Here is a 21,601-nt window from a genome sequence, read left to right as displayed (position 1 = left end):
TCAACAGTAGAGAAATTTACATTTCTGGGTTCTACCATATTTCATGACCTAAAATGGACACCCAACCTCAAAAACGTCATCAAAAAAGTACAACAAAGAATGTTTTTTCTGTGCCAACTCAGAAAGCTCAAACTGCCCAAAGAGCTGCTGATACGTTCTACAGAGGAATTATTGAGTCTGTCATCTGCACCTCTATAACTGTCTGGTTTGGTTCTGCAACAAGACAGACACAGACTTCAGAGGATAATTAGAACTGCAGAAAAAACAATTACTACCAACCTGCCTTCCATTGAGGACCTATATACTGCACGAGTCAAAAAGAGAGCTGTGAAAATATTTACAGACCCCTCGCATCCTGGACATGAACAGTTTCAACTCCTACCTTCAAAACAATGCTATAGAGCACTGCACACCAGAACAACTAGACACAAGAACAGTTTTTTCCTGAACGCCATCACTCTGTTAAACAAATAATTCCCTCAACACTGTCAAACTAGTTACTTAGTCTGCATTACTATTAATCTTCTCATCATTCCTATCACCCATCTCCTCCCACTTATGACTGTATGACTGTAATCTTGTTGCTGGTATCCTTAAGATTTATATTGACTGTTTCCCTATGACTATCATTAAATGTTGTACCTTATGATTCTTGATGAATGTATCTTTTCTTTTATGTACTCCAAGAGTGTATGCACCAAGACAAATTCTTTGTGTGTCCAATCACACTTGGCCAATAAAGAATTCTATTCTATTCTATTCTATTCTATTCTATTCTATTCTATTCTATTCTATTCTATTCTATTCTATTCTATTCTATTCTATTCTATTCTATTCTTCTACTCTACCCTACCCTACCCTACCCTACCCTATCCTATCATATTCTTAGTAAGTGCAAGAAATTCTTTTAACATTGATGTTCATATGACAACAAAACTTGTTGGTTCAATACAGTTGATTTTCCACTAAATTTATCCACCCCTTCAGTAAGCAAATGTTTATACATCTCTTGGTGTATAATGAAAACATATGATACTTTGGAAGTGTAAATGTTTCATATTTGTCTTCTTTTATTTATCCTCAGTGGAGAAAATGCCCTCGGATATTTTACTGATGGTGAGCTGAGGGTCATCTAAGATAGAGAAAATAATAATAGAAGATAGTAAAAATGAACTGATGAATTGTGGCTTACTTTTCAGTGACAATGTAACTGCACCAAAGCCCATTTAAAAAAAAAAAAATCAAGGGACTTACTTCAGGGACAGATACTTGATTTGGCAAAATATTCTAATCTAAAGTGCTGCCCTGGCTTAATTTCAAGCAATTTCTTGGTGATCGTAAAGTATAATATATGTAATAGATCTTTGTAAAAAAAGAAAAAAGGTGCAAATTTTGTTGATTGGATGCACATGGAAGGATGCATATAAAAAAGCCCAATGTTTTCAAAGTATCAAAAGAGATTTGTTATTAAACTGATAGCTAGATATCTGGTATCCTCTGTCATTTCATGATTTGGCAAGGCACATGTATAAAAATTAAGTGAATTAAAACTATTGCAGTGAATGCATTTTTTTATTGTAAATGATGTAATCTGATTTGCTTCCACATGTGAAAATAATTAAATGCCTTAATAGTTGATAGTTACAATGTTTAGTATAATATTTACTAAATTGTTAGTGTGAGTTTTTAGCTAAAACTATTATTGGAAGCAAAATCAATTCTAAATGATGATCTCTCTCTCTCTCTGAAATAATTTCCTGACTATAGTAAAATGTTGACTTTATCATAAATAAAGCAGACGTTTAAAGGCAATAGTGAAAAGCAGTGCTGTTTATTTCTATAACTGCTCCTTGCATTAGGCAAGTCTTGTGTCTTTTCAAATCAAATACAATGTTTCAGCAATATTTTGGCTTTCAAACCTCTGTTTTGCAGACAGACTTACCAAGAAAACCAGACTATGAGATTTATTAAGTTTGAATTAAATTGCCATTGGGGCATGTGTTTGGTTAGTAGATTACACAGGACTGGATTGTGTGGCAAGACCCTAATATAAACAACATCATTGAATGTTCTGAGTCTTCCCTTCTAAAACTAACTTTGTCATAATTATGCTAGAGTGGCCATGTCTGTTTTTCAATCAGACTGAGTGAGTAAGCCACAAAATGGTTATAGTTTAGTTTAAGCAGTGGTGGGATTCAGCCAGTTCGCACCTATTTGGGAGAACCGGTTGTTAACTTTCTAAGCAGTTTGGAGAACCGGTTGTTGGAAAAAATCTTTTTTCCCCCACTTTACAGGGCTAATCCTGTAAGGAAGGCAGGAAGGAAACATTCTGGTGTTGTTTCTAGCCTAATCTTTATTGCCCTCCTTACAGAAACTGCCTCTCTGGTTAACCCTTATTACATTGTAACAGCTAAGGTGAAGCACCCATCGACGTGAGTGACATTGAGTTGGCCATGCCCACACGCCCACATGGTCACATGACCACCAAGCCACACCTACCCAGCTGGTCATTAGGACAGAGATCCGGTTGTTAAATTATTTGAATCCCACCACTGAGTTTAACTAAATGTGAAGTGAGAAGTCAAAAGAATTTTAACAGTGGGTGGATTCTGAGGCATTCAGATAATTTGTGAATAGCCAGGAAAATATCTGGTTTAGGATTGGGAGGGATAGCTATGTGACAACATCAGTTTAACATGGCAAATTCCATATTAGAGACAGGTAGTATTATAGCATAATAATGTCTTCTGTGATTCAATATATGATTGAAGTACTGTGCTATTCCATTTGTCCCCTGTAAAAAATAATATTATAGAAAATATTCATTTATAATAGAAAAGTCAAAATGTTTCTCCCACTGTCGGGACAGGACCAGATGGGATGGGATTGAACAGGGGGAGGGAGGGAGGGAGGCGGGGACGGAGGGAGGGAGGGAGGGAGGAAGGAAGGAAGGAAGGAAGGAAGGAAGGAAGGAATTGGAGGGTTGAGAATTAATGAAAGATATTAATATTTTGGACACTTGCATAATGGATTATAAAAGTACATTATTCATCTATTTCCTCCCAAACCTAAGAGCCTGCTTTGTTTATATTGCAGTAGTATAGTGCAAAATCTACACAATGATATCAATTTAGGAAAGTTATAATGTTTGGGTATATTATAATAAAATATCTCATTCTCAGGAAAATAAAGAATGTAAAATGAGATTCCTTGAGATTGCAGAATGTGCTTTCAATATATTTTTAAAAGATCACTCTTCTCTCCAGAATCTGTCAAATTGAAATCATGGTGAATTTTTTGAAAGAAAGCCAAGAAAACAATCCTGATGGTATTTGTCCAGGAATGTCAAAAGTATGTATTACACTTATAAATATACCAAAATGTCCAGGGCAAAGCATAATTCAGTAAACGTTAAGATTATGCTGCATTATTCCACACTTGGAGGGAGGGCAGTTCATCCTGCTTTCACTGCAGGATTGTTTGAGAGCAATTAGTTGCAATGTTCAATTAATTATTCTAGTTTTAGATTTGAAGTTTCTCCCTGTATATCCAATTAATTAGAGTATTAGAATTTGTTACATTATTTATGTATTTTAACAAGTTTGTTGACTAGTAGGAAACTATGGAAATCAGACAGTTTTAATGCTCTTCTTTGGAACAAAAAAAATCTGGTAAATTTTGTTAAGCATTGTTAAGCATGAAGGCAGATACAACCAAGCACAAACTCCCTTTATATGTTTACCAGCCTGCAAAATTTTCTACCTGATGAGTTTCTTCACCATTAAGGACTGTCTGTATATGCTGATAATATTTTTATAAGTCTCCAAAGACATTGATAAGTAAGAATTGTAGATCGTAAACATCTGCCAAGCAGGGAACAATTTTTTTTCTCCCTTAATATTACACACAGGATTAGGGATGAAGGAGGGAAGATGACTTGATACCCAGAGTTAGGCATGCAGTTAACAAGGAGAAAACAGTTTGATCAACGCTGTGCAGAAGTTCACTCAGATCTAAGATGTGAGAGCATGCCATATTACTTCTTTGCCAAAGGTACTAAATGTCTTTAAATAACTCTACTGAGAAGATACACCCATTTTCATTAAAGCTGAACTTAATTTGTTCTGTGCAGACATTTGGGGCCTAATCAACAAATCCTGCCAATTATTTTAGCTTTCACATTAGTCACAGTTGAAATTATACTCAAATAAAAAATTAACATGCTCCCTTAGGCCTATTTGTGCAATCTTAATGTTTCTCACTGAAATATTTCCTTTTATAGTCTATTTGGGCAAGCTGTATCAGCCAACAAAGCAAGAAAAATTGAAGCATCTAGAGTTCAGAGATATATAATTGCAACTGAGCTAAATTGTTGATGTCAGGCATGGTTGTCTGGTAGAAGCCATGATAACATCACATATATAAAGTGATGCCTTTGTGCAAATGTAATTTGCATCAATTGCATCATGACATAAATGGTTACCATATGAAATTCACCTCATTTGCTCAATGATGTCATGATGCATGTAATGTTACTTGTCCCCTCATGTTCCACTGTAAATGTTCATAATGTCAATTAGTTAAATTAACAGTATCAAGAGTTAAAATTTGATCAGAAATATAAAGTCTTCAGCAAGAGAAAACTGAAATACTGGAATTAAAGGGAAAAGCTACTTTTTTTTTTTTTGCTTTGTTCAGGCTGTATACAATATTCCTTTCTCCTCTTCCCTCTAGCATGAGGTTTCACTACTGTTCTTGAGCTAACTTCATAACTCTTAGCTCCTAGAATTTATGTATTTTTTTCTTTCCCCTTCCCCTCTCTCCTCTCCCCACTCCCCACTCCCCTCTCCCTTCTCTTTCTCCCCCTCCTCCTCCTCCTCCTCCTCCTCCTCCTCCTCCTCCTCCTCCTCCTCCTCCTCCTCCTCCCCTTTATGGCTTTCTAGGGAAGGCTATTCCACAGGGTAGAGACTGCCATGGAAAAGGCACACTTCCTAGGTCCCACTATAAGGCAGTTTTCTTAAACCTAATTTGTCAGGAGTTCCCATCAATTCAGAACTTTTCCTCATACCTTCAGGCAGGACATTCTCTTGCCTTTTTTATGCTCCTCAACAGAGAGGAGACAGGCTCTTTCCCGTTCTACTCCAACCATTTCCATTCTTCTAAGCCAGAACTGCTGATAAGTGCCCTAGCTAGAATATTCAGCCAGTCAGATGTTTTGGTGCCTGCAAAAGTATTGGTTAATGGAAATATCAAAATGGCAAGAGACATATGTATATCACAAGCTGCTTCTCATCTCTATGTCAGAGTTCCAATGAAATATTTCAGGTTGGTCTTCCTACACCAGAAGGGATGCAATGGAACAGGTCACTTGTCAGTGAGAATTTGGCAAGAGTGGCAACGTGACTTTGGGGTCTTGTCATCTGCTCTAATAGGAAGCCCCCAACAATCATGGAGAACAAGGGTTGTTTTAATAGCCCAAAATGTCCAGCCAGCTGGTGGCACAGTAGCTTTCCCCAAAGAAGGAGTTTGCATGTTTATTTGTTTATTTGTTAAATTTATATGAGTTGATCATTGTCAGGTGATTCTCCCCATTCCCAAGAAAAGCAGAAGGGGAAAGACAATATATATGGATTCTGTTCTAGTTGAATATGAATTTGGTTAGAAGGAAGAAGTCATTAGCACCCAGGGTGGGTTAGGCGTCAGGAGAAGGGAAGCTTCTCTTACATACTAGTTACATAGCAATAGTATTTAATTGATTAGCAAGTTAAAATGCAAAATATTAATTAAAATCATCCAAAATTTATCCCGAAAAAAGAAAATCTCAGCTCACTTGACTTATATGGTAAAGCATTCTACCTATTCGTTTTGTGAAGTGGGACTATAAGATACAAACATTACAATGAGAAAAGAGTTGTGTCCACCTGACCTGGCACTGAATGAATCTAAGAAGTAGGTCAGTGTTCCAAATTCTTACAGTCAGCTCATGCCTCAAAAGATGTTCTGTCTCTTTGGGGAGACGGCAATAATGCTGAAAGACTATTTTGAGAGTCAAAAGTACATTGCTAAAAATGAATGAATAAAACTGAAAGGAGTCTCTTGGGAAAAAAAATAATACAGGGAAGAAAGCACACATCCCGGGACAAAATCAGCAGCATTAAAATGGTGGATGGAATGCGGAAATGCGCTGAGAAATGAATCCCTGAATAGAAGGGAGGTTGGTTGGACACTGGAATCCCACTTAAAAGAATCTCCCTTTTTGTTTAGGCATATTTGTGGTTGTTTGTATGTTAAAAGAATCAGTGTTGGGAAGACAGTTTTCCTGAGAAAAAGCAAATTCAGGAGGAAACCTAGCATCATTAAAGAATAAAAACAGCTTTATCAGACCTGCTACTGTATATTAAATGATGCAATAAAGAATCCAAAAAAGGCATTGAATTTTCAGTAAGGAGATTTACTTGCTTTATTGAATACTTCGTCGGCACGAAAATTAAACAGGGCAATTATTCAATTCTCCATTAATTTAATACCATTGACTTGATATTCTCATTCAAATGGCATTTCTACCTTTTTACTTTTTGTGTATTATCTAATTTCTATTTAAAATTTCTAATAATTAGGTTGAAATGACTATTTACTTTTCTTGGATTATGGTGATATGAATTGTATCAGTAACATAGACATTTTTGTTTCCACTTAAACCTGTTCTTTGGTTAAATTCAGGGATGAAATCTACTTACCTTCCTTACTGATTTGGAAGTGCACACACATGTGCGTGCAGACCCTCTGGGCATGCACAAAACCTTCTGTGCATGCGCAGAGGGTAAAAAAAATGCATTAAAATGCATTAAAACCAGGAAGTAGTGACACTCGGGCGGGTGGGCGGAGCCTCGTGCCACCATCACTACCGGTTCTCTGAATCACCTACCACAATCACTACCGGATCACCCAATCTGGTCCGAATGGGGAGCATTTCACCCCTGTTTGAATTACATTATCATTGCATTATCATACCTGCATTGTTGGTGTGGTGTTCTTGAGGGTTTGGGGAGACATTAGTTGTAATCTCTTGGTTTCTTGTGCCGTAAATAAATTATTTGTAATAGTTAGAGTTGTATTGTCAATTATGCTCAGTTACATCCTCTGATATGCTCTCAGTTAACCCCATGTCCATCAGTGTCTTCCTCTGAAGGGCATACTAGTTCTAGCAGTTAATTTCCCAGCAAGTAGCAATTCTGCATTGATTTTGCTTCAGTCATGATCCTTTTTATTGCTGCCAAATGACTAAGTTGAAAAAGATACTAGATGAGAAAGGGATACTAAGGTAGTAGTCTCTAGAGAAATATATCAGCAATGTATCACCCTTCCTAGAATTTATTTAAAATTCCAGACTTTTACTATCTGCATGATAAGTAGTGTCCACATGAGTACCATATTCGCCTCAAAAAAAAAAAACATGAAATACATCTTTTGAACTGCATGGGGAGTTTCTATATCAACCATAGGTTGGGGTTAATTCATAATATTTATCCGATTTCCTATAAAAGATCAGTGTACTGTATTTTTTTTTATTTGGGATACTAACTTGGTTGAAATATCTATAATGATATTTTCAGATCCTAATGAGGTTAGTATCAATTAATTTGTTTATTTATTTAAAACATTTAAACGGAGACAGATTGGAGAGTCAGTTTGGTGTAGTGATCAAGGCATTAGGGTAGAAATCAGGAGACTGAGTTAAGAGTTAAAGCTGTCTGGGTGACTTTGGGGCCAGTCATTCTCTCTCAGCTCAATTCCCTTCACAAGGTGATTGTGGGGGAAAAAGGAGAAGGAAGGAATATTAGGTATATTTGCTGCCTTGGGTTATTTATAAAAATAATAAAGGTTAAATACTAAAATAAATAAAGAACTGTCTATTTTAAAACCAAATGCTAGGTGTGTCTCAGCAAAAGAGTAAACCAATATACACAAAGAATAAAAAGAGAAACCAATAAAACCAAAAATACAAAAACTCTGTGCCACTGGACACAAATTCCTGGATGTAGCCCACGACGATTATCTCACTGTGAAGAACTGATAAATACTTTCATGTTAATAAGTTAGATTGAAGCAATGTCTTTAGTTAGGTAAAAATCCAAGGAAATTTCTTAGTTGGGAAGAAGACATTTCAAAACTTTGAGGAATTACTTGACCCAATCTTGGTTTTCAGCATTGATTTAAAATAAAATATCAGATCAAAGCTGAAGTTTGCATTTATTCATGTCTGCTTAATGCTTTTTATGTTTATTTATTTATGTTTATATACATCCATCATATAAATAATAGATACTGATAAAGTAAAACTCATTGTCTAGAAAATGTTTGAGATGTTTCAAACTCAAAATACTTCTTTTTCATTCCAAAGTCTTGCTCTGAAGATGAAACATTTTGCCCGAATCTGCAATTGCCATTTGATTAGATTAACATTTCTTGTCAGAACACTTTAAGGCTTTCTTTTTTTTTTTATTACCTGCACCTCAAAGGCTAAATTAAAAAGAAATATTTGCAGACACGTAATACCTGAAATTTTAATGATTATCTAGCGGCTTCAAGTAATTGTTAATTAAATTTGGAGGGAAGGCATGAAGGTAGAGAGATGTCATTTCAGGTTTCACCAGGGACAGTTCATTTTGATATATAGAAGCAGGTATACTCAAAATACAGAAATATTTGAGAAGTTTTTGTTACAGATAATCTAAATCATAGTTTTACTAAAATGCCATTGCTGTGGCAGGGCTGCTTCATCCAATTTCAAAAAAGCCATTTTGCATTTGGTTAATTCTTTAATTAGGGCAATGGCATTCCCCTAGAACCCACCCCTCCGAGTCCTGTATTTCATCTGCTGTACCTAAACTGCCTGGCATCACATTAATTGTACACTGTTTTTCTACAGCTTATTGGGCAAATTTTAGCGTGCAACTTCTAAAGCCACTTGTGAGATGCTATTAGTTAATTCTGGGTAATTTGCCACTGGCAAAATAGCCTCCTACTAATTGCCACTTATTTAGAAAATAAAATGTATAGATTAGTAGATATAATGGTTGGTATAATAATTCTGAGAAGATGACAGATCTTCAGATCAGGTTACAGTGCTTCCATGTTTAAAACTTTTCTAAAAAAAAAAATAGTTAAGCTTTCATTACATCCTTACAGCATTTGAGCATCAGCAATTGAATGCAGCATCTTAGTTATTAATTTTAAAATCTGTGCTATTGCAATATTGTAGCTATATATCATTTCAGTATTGGAGCTATAGATCATTGCAACTCTTACGCGTAAGAATTTTGATCAATATAATATTGGTGCTGTCCGGGATTATTCGTGTAAAAGTCTGTGTTGTTTTGACTCTAAGCAATGCTAAACACAGCTTCCTGTAGAACTGGAACTTTGCTGTACAAGCTTCACGCTCGTAATACATACTTTTGACATTCCTGGACAATTACCATCAGGATTGTCTTCTTGGCTTTTGTATCCCATCTTCTGATACAGATAGTTCTTGCTTAGTGATAGGCCACTTTGCAACTTTGTTCAAAGTGACAACAGATTCCCCCCCCCCAAAGGTACTTATGCCCTGAGTTTGAAGTTCTGACAGGCAATCCTCACCCCCCACTCCCACACATACATGCCCCACCCCCGTGATCAAGTGATTGCATTTTGGATTTTTGGCAACCAATTATATAGTCAGCAGGTGCCATCGCTGACTATTGGGGGTGAATCTTTGCCCCCCACAGAGAGGGCTCGCAATCTGGGTGTCCTCCTGGATGCACGGCTGTCTTTAAAAGAGCATATGACGGCCGTGGCCAGGGGGGCCTTTTATCAGGTTCGCCTGATCCGCCAGTTGCAGCCCTTTCTGGACCGGGACGCCTTGCGCACGGTCACTCATGCCCTTGTCACCTCCCGGCTGGGCTATTGTAATGCTCTCTACATGGGGCTCCCCTTGAAGAGCACTCGGAGGCTCCAGCTGGTCCAGAATGCGGCCGCGCGGGTGGTTATGGGCGCACCTCGTTGTGCCCGCGTGACACCTCTCCTGCGCAAGCTGCACTGGCTCCCAGTGGTCTTCCGGGTGCGATTCAAGGTGTTGGTTACCACCTTTAAAGCGCTCCATGGAACAGGACCCGGGTACCTTCGAGACCGTCTTCTGCCACCAATAGCCTCCCACCGACCAGTCCGTTCCCACAGAGAGAGTCTCCTCAGGGTGCCATCAGCCAAGTTATGTCGGCTGGCGACACCCAGGGGGAGGGCCTTCTCTTTGGGAGCCCCAACCCTGTGGAATGAACTGCCCCCGGAAATACGTAAGATCTCCGACCTCCGGGTGTTCCGCTGCGCACTGAAGACCCTGTTGTTCCGCCAGACAGGGCTGTCAATATAATAATTTTAAATTGGGGTATTTTAATTTTTGGGGTTTTAAATTGGCCAAATCTATTTAATTATTTTAATTTTTAATTATTGTTGTGTCTTGTGTTTTTAAATTGGCTGTACACCGCCCTGAGTCCTTCGGGAGAAGGGCGGTATAGAAATAAAATTATTATTATTATTATTATTATTATTATTATTATTATTATTATTATTATTATTATTATTATAACTTTAAGTTCTTCCTTTTTTTCTTTCACTTCCTTCTTTTCCTTTTTTAGATCTGTCTTTTACTTTACTTTCTGTAAAATTCTCAATAAATATAAACAAATTTTAGTGAGAGAGTGAATTTGAAAACATGGAATGCATGAATAATAAAGATTGACTGTGTATGTTTTACAAATTGTAAATAATTTAGAGGTATGTTATTTTAACAGTCTAATTAGGGGAGAGGGTTCTGTTATTTACAAATGTCTTTTGAAGTGCAAAAGTTTGCCACCATATAATCAGCTTAATGATGTCATTACACAAATGACACAAATATATGCCATTAGTCTGATGATATTTTTAAGCTAATAAAACTACTTGACTTAGAAAAATCGGTCCACTGCATGTCAAATATATTGTTTCAAGGTCCGCTAAATCTTTTGAAGAGATGCGTAGTATCAAATTCATTCACACTTAAAAATTCACTTCGTGATATTGTGGAAACTAGTACTTAATCTCTCTTGTATAGTGAGTCACAATGAATTATATCATGCGGTTAATCTAAAGGTAAATTAATGCACAGGCAGTTGAGCAAATGCACGAGTTGTCCAGTTAATGCTTTAATATTGTAGTAGAGCATATTTAGGAACAGAACAATGGTTATCGATCTGGAGTCTGTAAATATATGAATCAGGTCAGAAGAGATAAAATGTCTATTTAATGTCAATTTCATATTTCTAATGAAGTTGACTCTGGATATAACTTATTCAATATTTGATCCCTACAGTGAAGATGTCTGCAAACGTGGTTTCACAGTCATCATTGATATGAGGGGGTCTAAGTGGGACCTGATCAAACCTCTCCTGAAGACGCTTCAGGAGGCTTTTCCTGCAGAAATTCATGTTGCCCTGATAATCAAGCCTGATAACTTTTGGCAGAAGCAGAAGACAAATTTTGGAAGTTCAAAATTTATCTTTGAGGTAAGATGGAGTAGATTTACTAATTAAGAACTATTATGAAAACTAGCACTGCCTGTTATTTTAGATTACTAATCCAATATTGCTTTGACGAACATATCTGTAATGCATAGAACATGGATCCGATTTTTTTTTTGTAAGAAACAAAAGACAAATTGTAGATAATTGTAGTTGTATACTTCTTTCTCATTCAAAAAGAAAACACTATACCGGTAAGTATTTGCATATGCCCAAATGAACATTCTATCCATAACAATACGCTTGCATGTTGGTGGCTTAACTGTTATGTAGACTGAGCAAAATATATAGGCATAGATCTTTAATGGCAGTCAGCTGAAATTCAAGCTATACAATTTAGTAGCTACAAGTCATTGAAAAGTCCACTGATACCTGCCAATGTCAACTTGAAAGAAAGATACTGCCCTTAGGCAAAGAGGAAGGATTATAAACAGAAAGTATGTTACTCTGACAGCTGCTTCTGCAGAAAAAAACCTTCTCTCTTGAAGAACCCCAGTAATAGCCAGGTTTATGCTCCTATTTTCCCTTCAGGGCCTGTCAGTCACAAATTGTTGGTAAGCAAAAAAAGAGCAGGGTTGACGTGTGACTGACAAATGCAGATTTCTGGAGTTTCCTGTTAACACTGGAGATGACCCAACAAGCCTCCTTGTCATTAATTCAGGCTTTTTACAAATTACTTTTCTTTCCTCCTGAAAAGACTGAATGAGCAGGCTGTGTTTTGATTGGTTGCATTTGAACTGGAAAGAAATATGACAGCTGATAGGATGTTACCTTGTCCTTGCACATCTTTTCTTCCTTTCTGATGAAGTTTAATAATGTATTCCTATTCATCTCCAATTCCCCAGGGAGAATCTATCTGAATAATAAATGTATCTGCAGAATGCTTTAAACAAAGAGGCCTCCTTTCCTATCTTTATGTTAAAAAGACCAATTATGGCAGGGAAAGAATATTTTAAACAGATTTAAAAACCAAGCGAGAAATTTTCAGCCTGCATTGACATGTCCTATCCTAAATTTAATTAGAATTTAAATGTAAAGAATTAACTTTTTGAATTAACACACTGCTTATGGTGCATTTTTGAAATACAGTACTGTGCCATCTACTGACTCAATATTAGTAAAAACAGTGCAGAAATATCTCTTAAATAACTGTTTAGCTGTTTTCATGGGCTTCCCCTCTCGAGTTTTGTATGCTGTCCAGAGTTTATTGGAATTGGGCGGCCAATAGATATAAATAAACAAACAAACACTAATTTTTCCAATGAAGCAGAAAATGTATTTGTGCTGTGTTGCTTATGTCCTAGGTAGGATATGAACAAAAATCATCATAGTGCTACAATTTCAAAATTGGTTGACATTTCACTCTTTAGACCTGAGGCATTGCACTGCTTCAAGAAGCAACTTTGAAGAATCTTTGCTTAAGGCATTGTTGAAGTGAAACATCCTATTAAAGTTTTGCATAGTCTGGATAAAATAATCAGTTATATACCACCTAAGCTAAAAAAAATATCAACAATAAGAATTTATGGTAAGGAAACCCAGAGCACAAGAACTTGAAAAATCTGGGAAATAAAATGGTTAAAGAGAGAAAGAAAAAACTATCTAATATCGCTACTAGAAAAGGTACCTGGCAGATGTATCAATGTAAGCTAATTTTAAAAAAAGTATTCCAACAAAGAAAGAACTGGAAATATCTAGAGCTATGGACAACTGACTATAGACTATAGACAATGGAATGGACTCCCTACTCAAGAACTGAGAAATAAGAAGATTCCAGTGGGAGAAGAATAATGAGATGTCTGTTTAATAACTATCTATTTCAAGTTGGGAGTCTTCAGTGTTTTATCAGTTATCCAGTTAAGAGAGTATTCGTACCAGAAGACTTAAGAATCAAAGGCAAGAGTTATATTCAGTGTTTTAGAAGCTATGAATTCCAGTTTACCAATAGCAATAGCACTTAGACACATAGCACATAGTGCTTTACAGCACTCTCTAACCAGTTTACAGGGTCAGCATATTGCCCCTAACAATATGACCTTGGATTTTATTAACCTTGGAAGGATGGAAGACTGAGTCAACCTTGAGCTGGTCAGGATTGAACTCCTGGCTGTGAGTCTGCCTGCAATACTGCATTCTAACCACTAAACCACCACGGCTCCTGATATTGTGAAATCCTAAACTCTTCAAGGCCTTAAGGGATGAAAATAACACTCCAAATTGTACCCACTAAATCACTGGCTGTAAGTGTAATTCTTTCAGTGGAGGCATCATATAATTCATATATTTTGTTCTGTATAGCATTCTAGCTGACACATTTTGTATTAGTTCCAATTTCTGCAAACTCTTCAAGGTAGCCCAGCATAGATCACACTGTCTAGAGTGCAATGCAAAGATCAAGATGAAATGTAACCAAGGCATGGATAACTGTTGCCAAGTCTGACCATCTCAAAAATGGATGATGTTATACTGTGATTGATGTAGTAGTCATAACTGCATAAATGTGCACCATGTCACAGGCATCATGAATTCAATGACAGATGAGGGTCAAGGGCTATTTTCAAACTGGAAACCATTCCTTTCATGGGGATAACAAACCAGCCAAAGCAGTCTAAATCTCCATCTCAAAGTCTAATTTCTTATTTATCAAAAACTAATCATTTTGGACTGGATTTAATCTCAGTGCATTCTTCCTCATCTAGGACTTTATCAAATTTAAGCAATGTGCAAGATAGTGATTGCCTTTTGAAGTTGGGTAATAGGGTGTAGTATGATTGAGAGATAAAGTTTTTATTGAATTCCCCCAATTTCAGTTTCATATATTGTAGATGCTGAACAGCATGGGAGGCAAAAATGCAATCTTGCAGGAAACAAGGATACTTTCTAGATACAGCATGACAGTAAGGACTAGAGCCATTATAAAACAGTAATCCTAAATTGCATCTACTTTGCAGCATAAGTCATCCCCCAAGACAACCAGAGCATTCTTAATATTTCTCCAAGCTAAAATAGTTTGACTGAAAAGGGGCTGGATAATCTCTAAATATATCCTCTAAAACATCATTTTTGGAGGACAAGAACCATTGTTTGCTTTAAGTGGCAGACTGAGGGCTGTATTTTGAAAAGTGTCTATGTATGGGGGGATGGGACATAAATTAATTTACAATGTTTAAGCACAATGAATATGTTATTATACATGCTGTAGAGTAATCATTTTTCCTTCTGTCAATTAAAATGACAAGTGGTGACAATCTTTGAACAAAATTTTTTTATTGTTTTTTTAAAAAAATTCAAACAAATCAAGCAAATCAATTAGACATTTGTGCAACCTCCCCGTCCCTCCCCCCTCCCCCGACTTCCCAGAAGAAAAACAGGGTATAGATTTTACCAAGCATACGCTAAAATATGCTAAATTAATGCAAGACATTAAAACTCCCTAGACCCCTTAACTCCCCTTCTACAGATTATTCATCAACCTCCCTTTAAACACAAAATAACATATAATCCTTTAGCCCTAAGAATTTTTTTTTAAAAAAAAACCAATAACAAACACTAGTAGATAATACATACTTAATCATTTGGCTATTCCTCCTGCTTTTGTTCTCAAAATGAGAATATGAGAACAAAAGTGGTGACAATCTTTGGAGAGACTCTTTGAGCTGTATCAAAAGTTTAGGAGGCTGCACGAAGTTTTAAACCTTTAGGGTGAACACTCCTGCTGAAAATTTATATACGTATAGATATATGCACAGCTTTCATAACAAGTAGTATCTAGTGTGTGGATTTTGTGAAAAGGGCTGTGTAGCCCTTTTCCAGTTATCCAGTTTTTCAAATTAGTTTTCCAGTTATCCAAGTTTTTCAAATTATAACCCATTGTGAAGGGATCCTGAATGTGTATGTTGATGCAGAGGTGAAAATGTACTTTCATAATTTTAGTTGTGGGCATAGGATTCATCCCAAAGCAATTTATGCAGGACAGAAGCAATGCTCCATTTCTTGCTGATTTCTAGTAACACTGATGATGCCACCACAATCATCGTGAGTTCTCTTTCTCACAATATCCATTTCTTTTCCCCTGTGGTTGTGAGAGCCAAGACAATTCACAGCCATATTGGAATAGCGAGTATTCTTATGTGGCTGTTAAGCATTTTTCCTGCTTGCATCTTCTCCATCTATACTGTCTGATGAGTATCTATGGAGATTCTCAGTCATCCAGGTCGTGGTTGTCCCAAAGGTGCTTTTTCAAGAGGGAACTGGTCTTTCTGGTAATGATAACAAAATGTCTGATGAATAGTTAATGATATCCTTAATTGTTACAGGATTTCTATATAATTACTTAAAAACTAAATCACACTCTTTTTTTAACTCCTTAGACAAGCATGGTCTCCGTTGAAGGTTTAACAAAACTGGTTGATCCCTCCCAACTAACAGAAGAGTTTGAAGGAACTCTGGATTACAATCATGATGAATGGATAGAGTTGAGAGTTTCCTTGGAAGAATTTTTCAATAGTGCCATCCATTTATTATCCAGGCTGGAGGACCTTCAGGAAATGCTGGCTAGGAAGGAATTTCCAGTGGATGTGGAGGGTTCAAGAAGACTAATAGATGAACATACCCAGCTCAAGAAGAAAGTAATCAAAGCTCCAGTGGAAGAATTGGACCGTGAAGGTCAACGATTATTACAATGCATAAGATGCAGTGATGGTTTCTCTGGTAGGAACTGCATTCCTGGCAGTGCAGATTTCCAAAGTCTCGTGCCAAAGATTACCAGCCTTTTAGATAAGCTGCATTCAACACGACAGCACTTGCATCAGATGTGGCATGTCCGTAAACTGAAACTAGATCAGTGTTTTCAACTTCGACTTTTTGAACAAGATGCAGAAAAGGTAAGATGCAGCCTTTTTTCTTCTTGGCTATTACTGTGAAATCAAATGGCAATAAGAATGTTGTAGCCAAATCTTTTTGTCCGTTTTACTAAGATGAAAGATTAATCAGGGATATCAACCTTGAGTTACTTGTAAAGAAAAATCACTGAACTAATTGTTGGAATAGAAAGAAGCATTAGAGCCAAAACTTACTCATTTGTTATTTTTCTGACAAAAAGTGATCTTTATTCAGTAATTCTGAGCTGATGTGACACATCTCAAATTACTTTTTTTTTTTTTCATTTCACCAAACCTGTTAATAAAAGTCCATCATAATCAGAACCGTGGAACAATTTCCACTCAGGAGAAGTTGTTAAAAGAAAACTTGGAAAACCAAAGAAAGAATAATAATATGCATTCTGAGAAACAGCCCCACGGGTATCACAAACTGCTTGGTTGAGTACATGTGGCAACAGCTGAATCTAAACATTGTAAATTCACTTTCTAAATCAAGGATGAATAATCTGCAGTCTATATGGTGTGAGAGATGTCCACAGGGGGACGTAAAAAAAAAAAAAGAACTACGTGACCAGAGCCCTCCTCCTGTGGATGCTCCAATTCTGTGTCTACCCTCATTTTTATATTCTTCAGGGCCACTCCTAAATCGTGGTTATGTAATTCACCAGTGTGATTTCTGATGGGTTATTTACTTAACCAAAAAGCAAAATAGGTGCACTAAATCTTCAGTAGGCTTAGAACCCGTACTTTATTTAAATTGAAAAAATATTGATCACTCCTCACCGAAAAGTGGGTTGAACATGTTGGCCCTGCCTACTCCAATTTGCATCATCCCATTCTTTATGGCACACTTAGAGGCAATGGTGTTTTTGTAAGAACTATGGACATCAGCCTTATCTAAGTGATGAATAGTATAGTTGTTTAAATATGTGTTCTATCTTGAGTGTCAGGGAAGTTAATCCTTCAGGTTACCAGAACTGGGCAATTGTCCTGTTCTAATCAGGGTACATAATACTGGATGGATTATTTTATGCCGTTCACTGAACCATATTTGGACAGATTTTTAAAGTATATGTTAAAAACAACAGCAAACTGTTAGCATTTTTTGTTCAGTAAGTAATTTAATTCCTTAAATTTTCTTTAGTTCTTCTGGTTTTTCTAGACTTCAGTGTGGAATGACTCTGCAATTCATGGGCATTATTAAATCTGTTCATAAGAGAAGTTTCCGATTCAAGCAGAAGATGATGTCACTTTTTTTTTCATTTCCACACTTTAATATGTCAAAATGCAACTTGAGGCAAAATAACTATTTGACCTAGATCATTCTTTTTTCTCCTTTAGCAGTAATCATTATTTTTAAAATGCCATAGTACTTGAGCCTTTCCATTTTTGCTAAAGTTGTTTTATTTATTTTATGCCACCTGCGACCCTCCATAGTAATAGTTTGTTTTCCTAGCAAAGAGGTTGCTCGCCAAATTGATTTTGATTAAACCTTGAAGTTAGATGTCAGTAAGATGTACCTGTGAATTTCTTTAAACATGATTAAAAGCTAAGTGGCATCAGATGGTTTGGCAAAACATCCTAAATAGGACAGAGAAGAAACATCCCATAGATCAGCAGTCCTCAATCTTTTTGGCTTCGGCAGGGGGAGAAGACCCTATAAGGGGCAGGCACACACGTATTTGTGCAAGCAACATGCACACGCCGCTTGCGCAAAGGGAGCTTTGCGCTGATGCACTTGCCCGCTACCTGTGCAGCCCGTTTCCAAACAGGCTGTGGCCTAGTAGTGGGTCACGGCCCGGGGGCTGGGGACCACTGCGCTAGATCACAGAGGTAGGGAGTGGAACTCAAGTGTGGGTGTGTGAAATATGTAATATGTATATGCAGTTCAATTACAAAGGGCCTTTCATTGTCTAGGCCCAGGATGGTGAATCTATGGCACACATGCCAGAGGTGGCACGCAGAGCCTTCTCTGTGGGCACATATGCTGTCGCCAGCTGCTGTTCTGGTTTTTGGCACACTCATGCGTGCCGGCCAACTGATGTTCGTGCATGTCGGAGCCCTGGAAACTCCGGCCACCTGGTCTTCTGGTTTCCGGCATGCACATGCATGCTGGCCTGCTGATCTTCACGCATGACGGCGCACCGGAAATCCAAAGACCAGGTGTATGCACATGCGCACCAGCCAGCTGTCTTCGGGTTTCAGGGCTCCAGGGTGCACAAAACCCAGCTGGCTGGTGCGCATGCACATGCCAGAAACCAGAAGACCAGGCAGCCAACTCTTCGAGTTTCCGGGTCTCCGGTGCATTCTGGTTTGGGCACTCAGTGCCGAAAAGGGTCGCCATCACTGTTCTAGGCGTTCACCTCTAAAAGTATGATTCAGTTTGGCTTGTCATCTGGGGTATATTGTCTGACCCGCAGGAAGCTGTCACATATTGCAGGTAGTCCTCGACTTACAGCAATTCATTTAGTCACCGTTCGAAGTTAAAATGGCACTGAAAAAGTGACTTATGACCGTTTTTCACATTTACGACCGTTGCAGCATCCCCATGGTCAATTAGGATGCGTGACAATTTGTTCATAGTTATGATGGTTGCAGTGTCCCAGGATCATGTTACCCCCCCTTTGTGACCTTCTGACAAGCAAAGTAAATGGGGAAGCCAGATTCACTTAAGAATCATGTTACCGGTAGTTACTAACTTAACAACTGCAGTGATTCACTTAATAATTGTGGCAAGAAAGGTTGTAAAATGGGGCAAAATTCACTTAACTGTCTCACTTAGCAAGAGAAATGTAGGGCTCAATTGCGATTGTAAATCGAGGACTATGTGTATGCATGCTCAAAACAGGACCGCCTAATTATGTAAAATTTAACTTTTAGGATGAAAACCTCTGACATATGTTGTTCATGTTACTTCTTGATTTAAGAGAAAGAGAGAGAGAGAAAGAGAGAGAGAGACAGAGAAAGAGAAAGAGAAAGAGAAAGAGAAAGAGAAAGAGAAAGAAAGAGATGATTGACAGACTTGACTATGTCTCTGCAGGGAAAGGAAATAAGTGAACAACAATATCAGTATTTGTCTATTAGATCAATATCTAATAGACAATCAGTACTGCAATCCTCAGGCTGCTTAATTTCAGAAAACAAGGGATGTTATTGAGAATACAAATAAATTGTTTATGATTATGTTTATTGGCCAGGGAAGGCAAGGGTGGATATTTCATATTATAGTGGAATAAATACAGTAAGGACAGAAGATATTTATCCGCCTATGTACTGCCTGCAGAAATACTTTGGAAATACTTTGTGCTGGTGTTCATGCTGTTTCTTCTTTTTGATTCTTTTTTTCCCTAAGTGAGTAATCCCATGTCAGTACTGCTATCTCAGTACATCTGAATCAAAATGCCTCTCCTATGGCAATGAATACCCAATTATAATAAATACCTAGGGTAGTCAATAGAGAGAATTACAGACTTATACAACAAAAATGAGTAAAAACAGATGTCATGTTGAGAACAGCATGTTATCAGTCCTCATTATAAGTGTTGGATTGTAATCAGGAAAATTCAGTTTAAATCATCATATATGCGAAGATTATTTCTGGACCTTGGATTAGTTACACACTCAGGAGCAGATAACATCAGAGACATTCTAATGGAACAGTGTCTGAATATATGGCAGAGGTATAGGAAGGATGTATGCCATCTTGAGATCCTTGAAAAAAAGAACAGAATAATAATGTATTTATAAACCATAATCCTGAAGTTCTTATAGCAAAAAACCCAAGCATAATGTAGTATTTCATAAAACTGAGTGTAGAAGTGCATGAGAAATTTTTAACCAGAGTAAGAACTTATTATATTTATACTTCCTAAACCTCTGTGAAAAACACAGCACAAATCCATGCTTTCAGACTTAGTGATGCGGCTCACCGATTGAAAAATGGGTATCAAATATGTTTAGTGAAGGAAAAACTAGCATAAAACATATGTATTTGGAAACAATATGCATTAAAGCATTGTTCAGAATTGTTCAAAACTCATGGAGTAAAATATAAAATGCACTTATGTGCATTGCTCACAAAAATGCATATGAAGGGAGAGGTTTGTACACACATAACTACAAATATGTGCGACAGGAAGAAAGCTGGGGAGAGAGGTATAAAGAATAGTCTGCTAGGCAGATACGCATTACAGTAGTAAGAAGTTTTAAATCCCTCACTTCAGGACTTTCTTAACCTCTTTCTCAGGTGTTATTGGGGCTTGGGCTGAGGGGCCACAATCAATCAAATCTGAGGCTATACTTTTATTCCACCGGGGAAGCAACTCATCAGAAAAAATTGAATCAGCCAAAGAAACAGCACCAAGATATATGGTTTTAGCCAATGTTTCAGCCAGCAGATTAGATACTGATCTTCACCAAAATTAAGGCAGAATGAATTTGACACACAACTCAGAGCATAGACTATACTTCTTTTTTTAAAAGTTATGGTTTTACACATAGATCTGCACGTCATAGAACCAAAGCCATAGAACATTAGCTCTGAAACTCTGGCTTATATTGGGACAAATGTAACAGGGTAATCCTCATTTTTGGCAACCACAATTGGGACTGGCAGCTCTGTTGTTAAGCGAAGCAATCTCTAAGTGAAAATCACATGACCTCAGCTGTGCTCTCCTTTACCATTTGGAATTGTCACAAGAGAATTAATTTTTATTTATATCCATTGGAGAGGAAGGGATTATAAGAGAGTAAGCAGGCACCTAATAAACATGGAAAGAAATGAGGGCTGGGAGATGGGAGCCATGGGTTCACTTCACAGACAATTCCCCATTGGATGCCTGCTTACTATCTTGTAATCCATTTGTCTCCAATCTTTCTGCTCTGTGGGAAGTGGGGGGAGGGAAAAAAACAGGTCAGGCACAAGAGGAATTATTTGAAGGAATTGCTTGGGTTTACCCCCCCCCCTCCCTCCTCCACTTGCTTGGTTAAGCAATTTCTCCACTTGGAGGGGGAGGGAACCAAGTTAATACATTGGCTGTTTGCATAGTGTGCCCATTTCATGTCTATTTCTCACTGGGTACCTACATAATCTCTTGTAATCCCTTCCTCTGCAATCTCTCTGCTTTGGGC

General features: G+C 37.4%; 1 protein-coding gene across 1 annotated transcript in view; it reads left to right on the top strand.

The window, feature by feature from the left end:
- The window catches only part of KALRN (kalirin RhoGEF kinase), a 537,699-nt gene that overhangs the window by 267,869 nt on the left and 248,229 nt on the right, over window positions 1-21,601 (top strand). The window contains exons 4-5 of the mRNA XM_070949954.1: window positions 11,384-11,576; window positions 15,962-16,474. Coding sequence (XP_070806055.1) covers window positions 11,384-11,576; window positions 15,962-16,474 — 706 coding nt within the window. The remainder of the gene's footprint in view (window positions 1-11,383; window positions 11,577-15,961; window positions 16,475-21,601) is intronic.

This window comes from Pituophis catenifer, unplaced genomic scaffold, assembly GCF_029215685.1.
Source record: "Pituophis catenifer annectens isolate HBS135680 unplaced genomic scaffold, rPitCat1.0.hap2 SCAF_1, whole genome shotgun sequence".
In the NCBI taxonomy this organism is placed as follows: Eukaryota; Metazoa; Chordata; class Lepidosauria; order Squamata; family Colubridae; genus Pituophis; species Pituophis catenifer.
The sequence above is the reverse complement of the archived record's forward strand: the minus strand, read 5'-3'. Positions and strand labels throughout refer to the sequence as shown.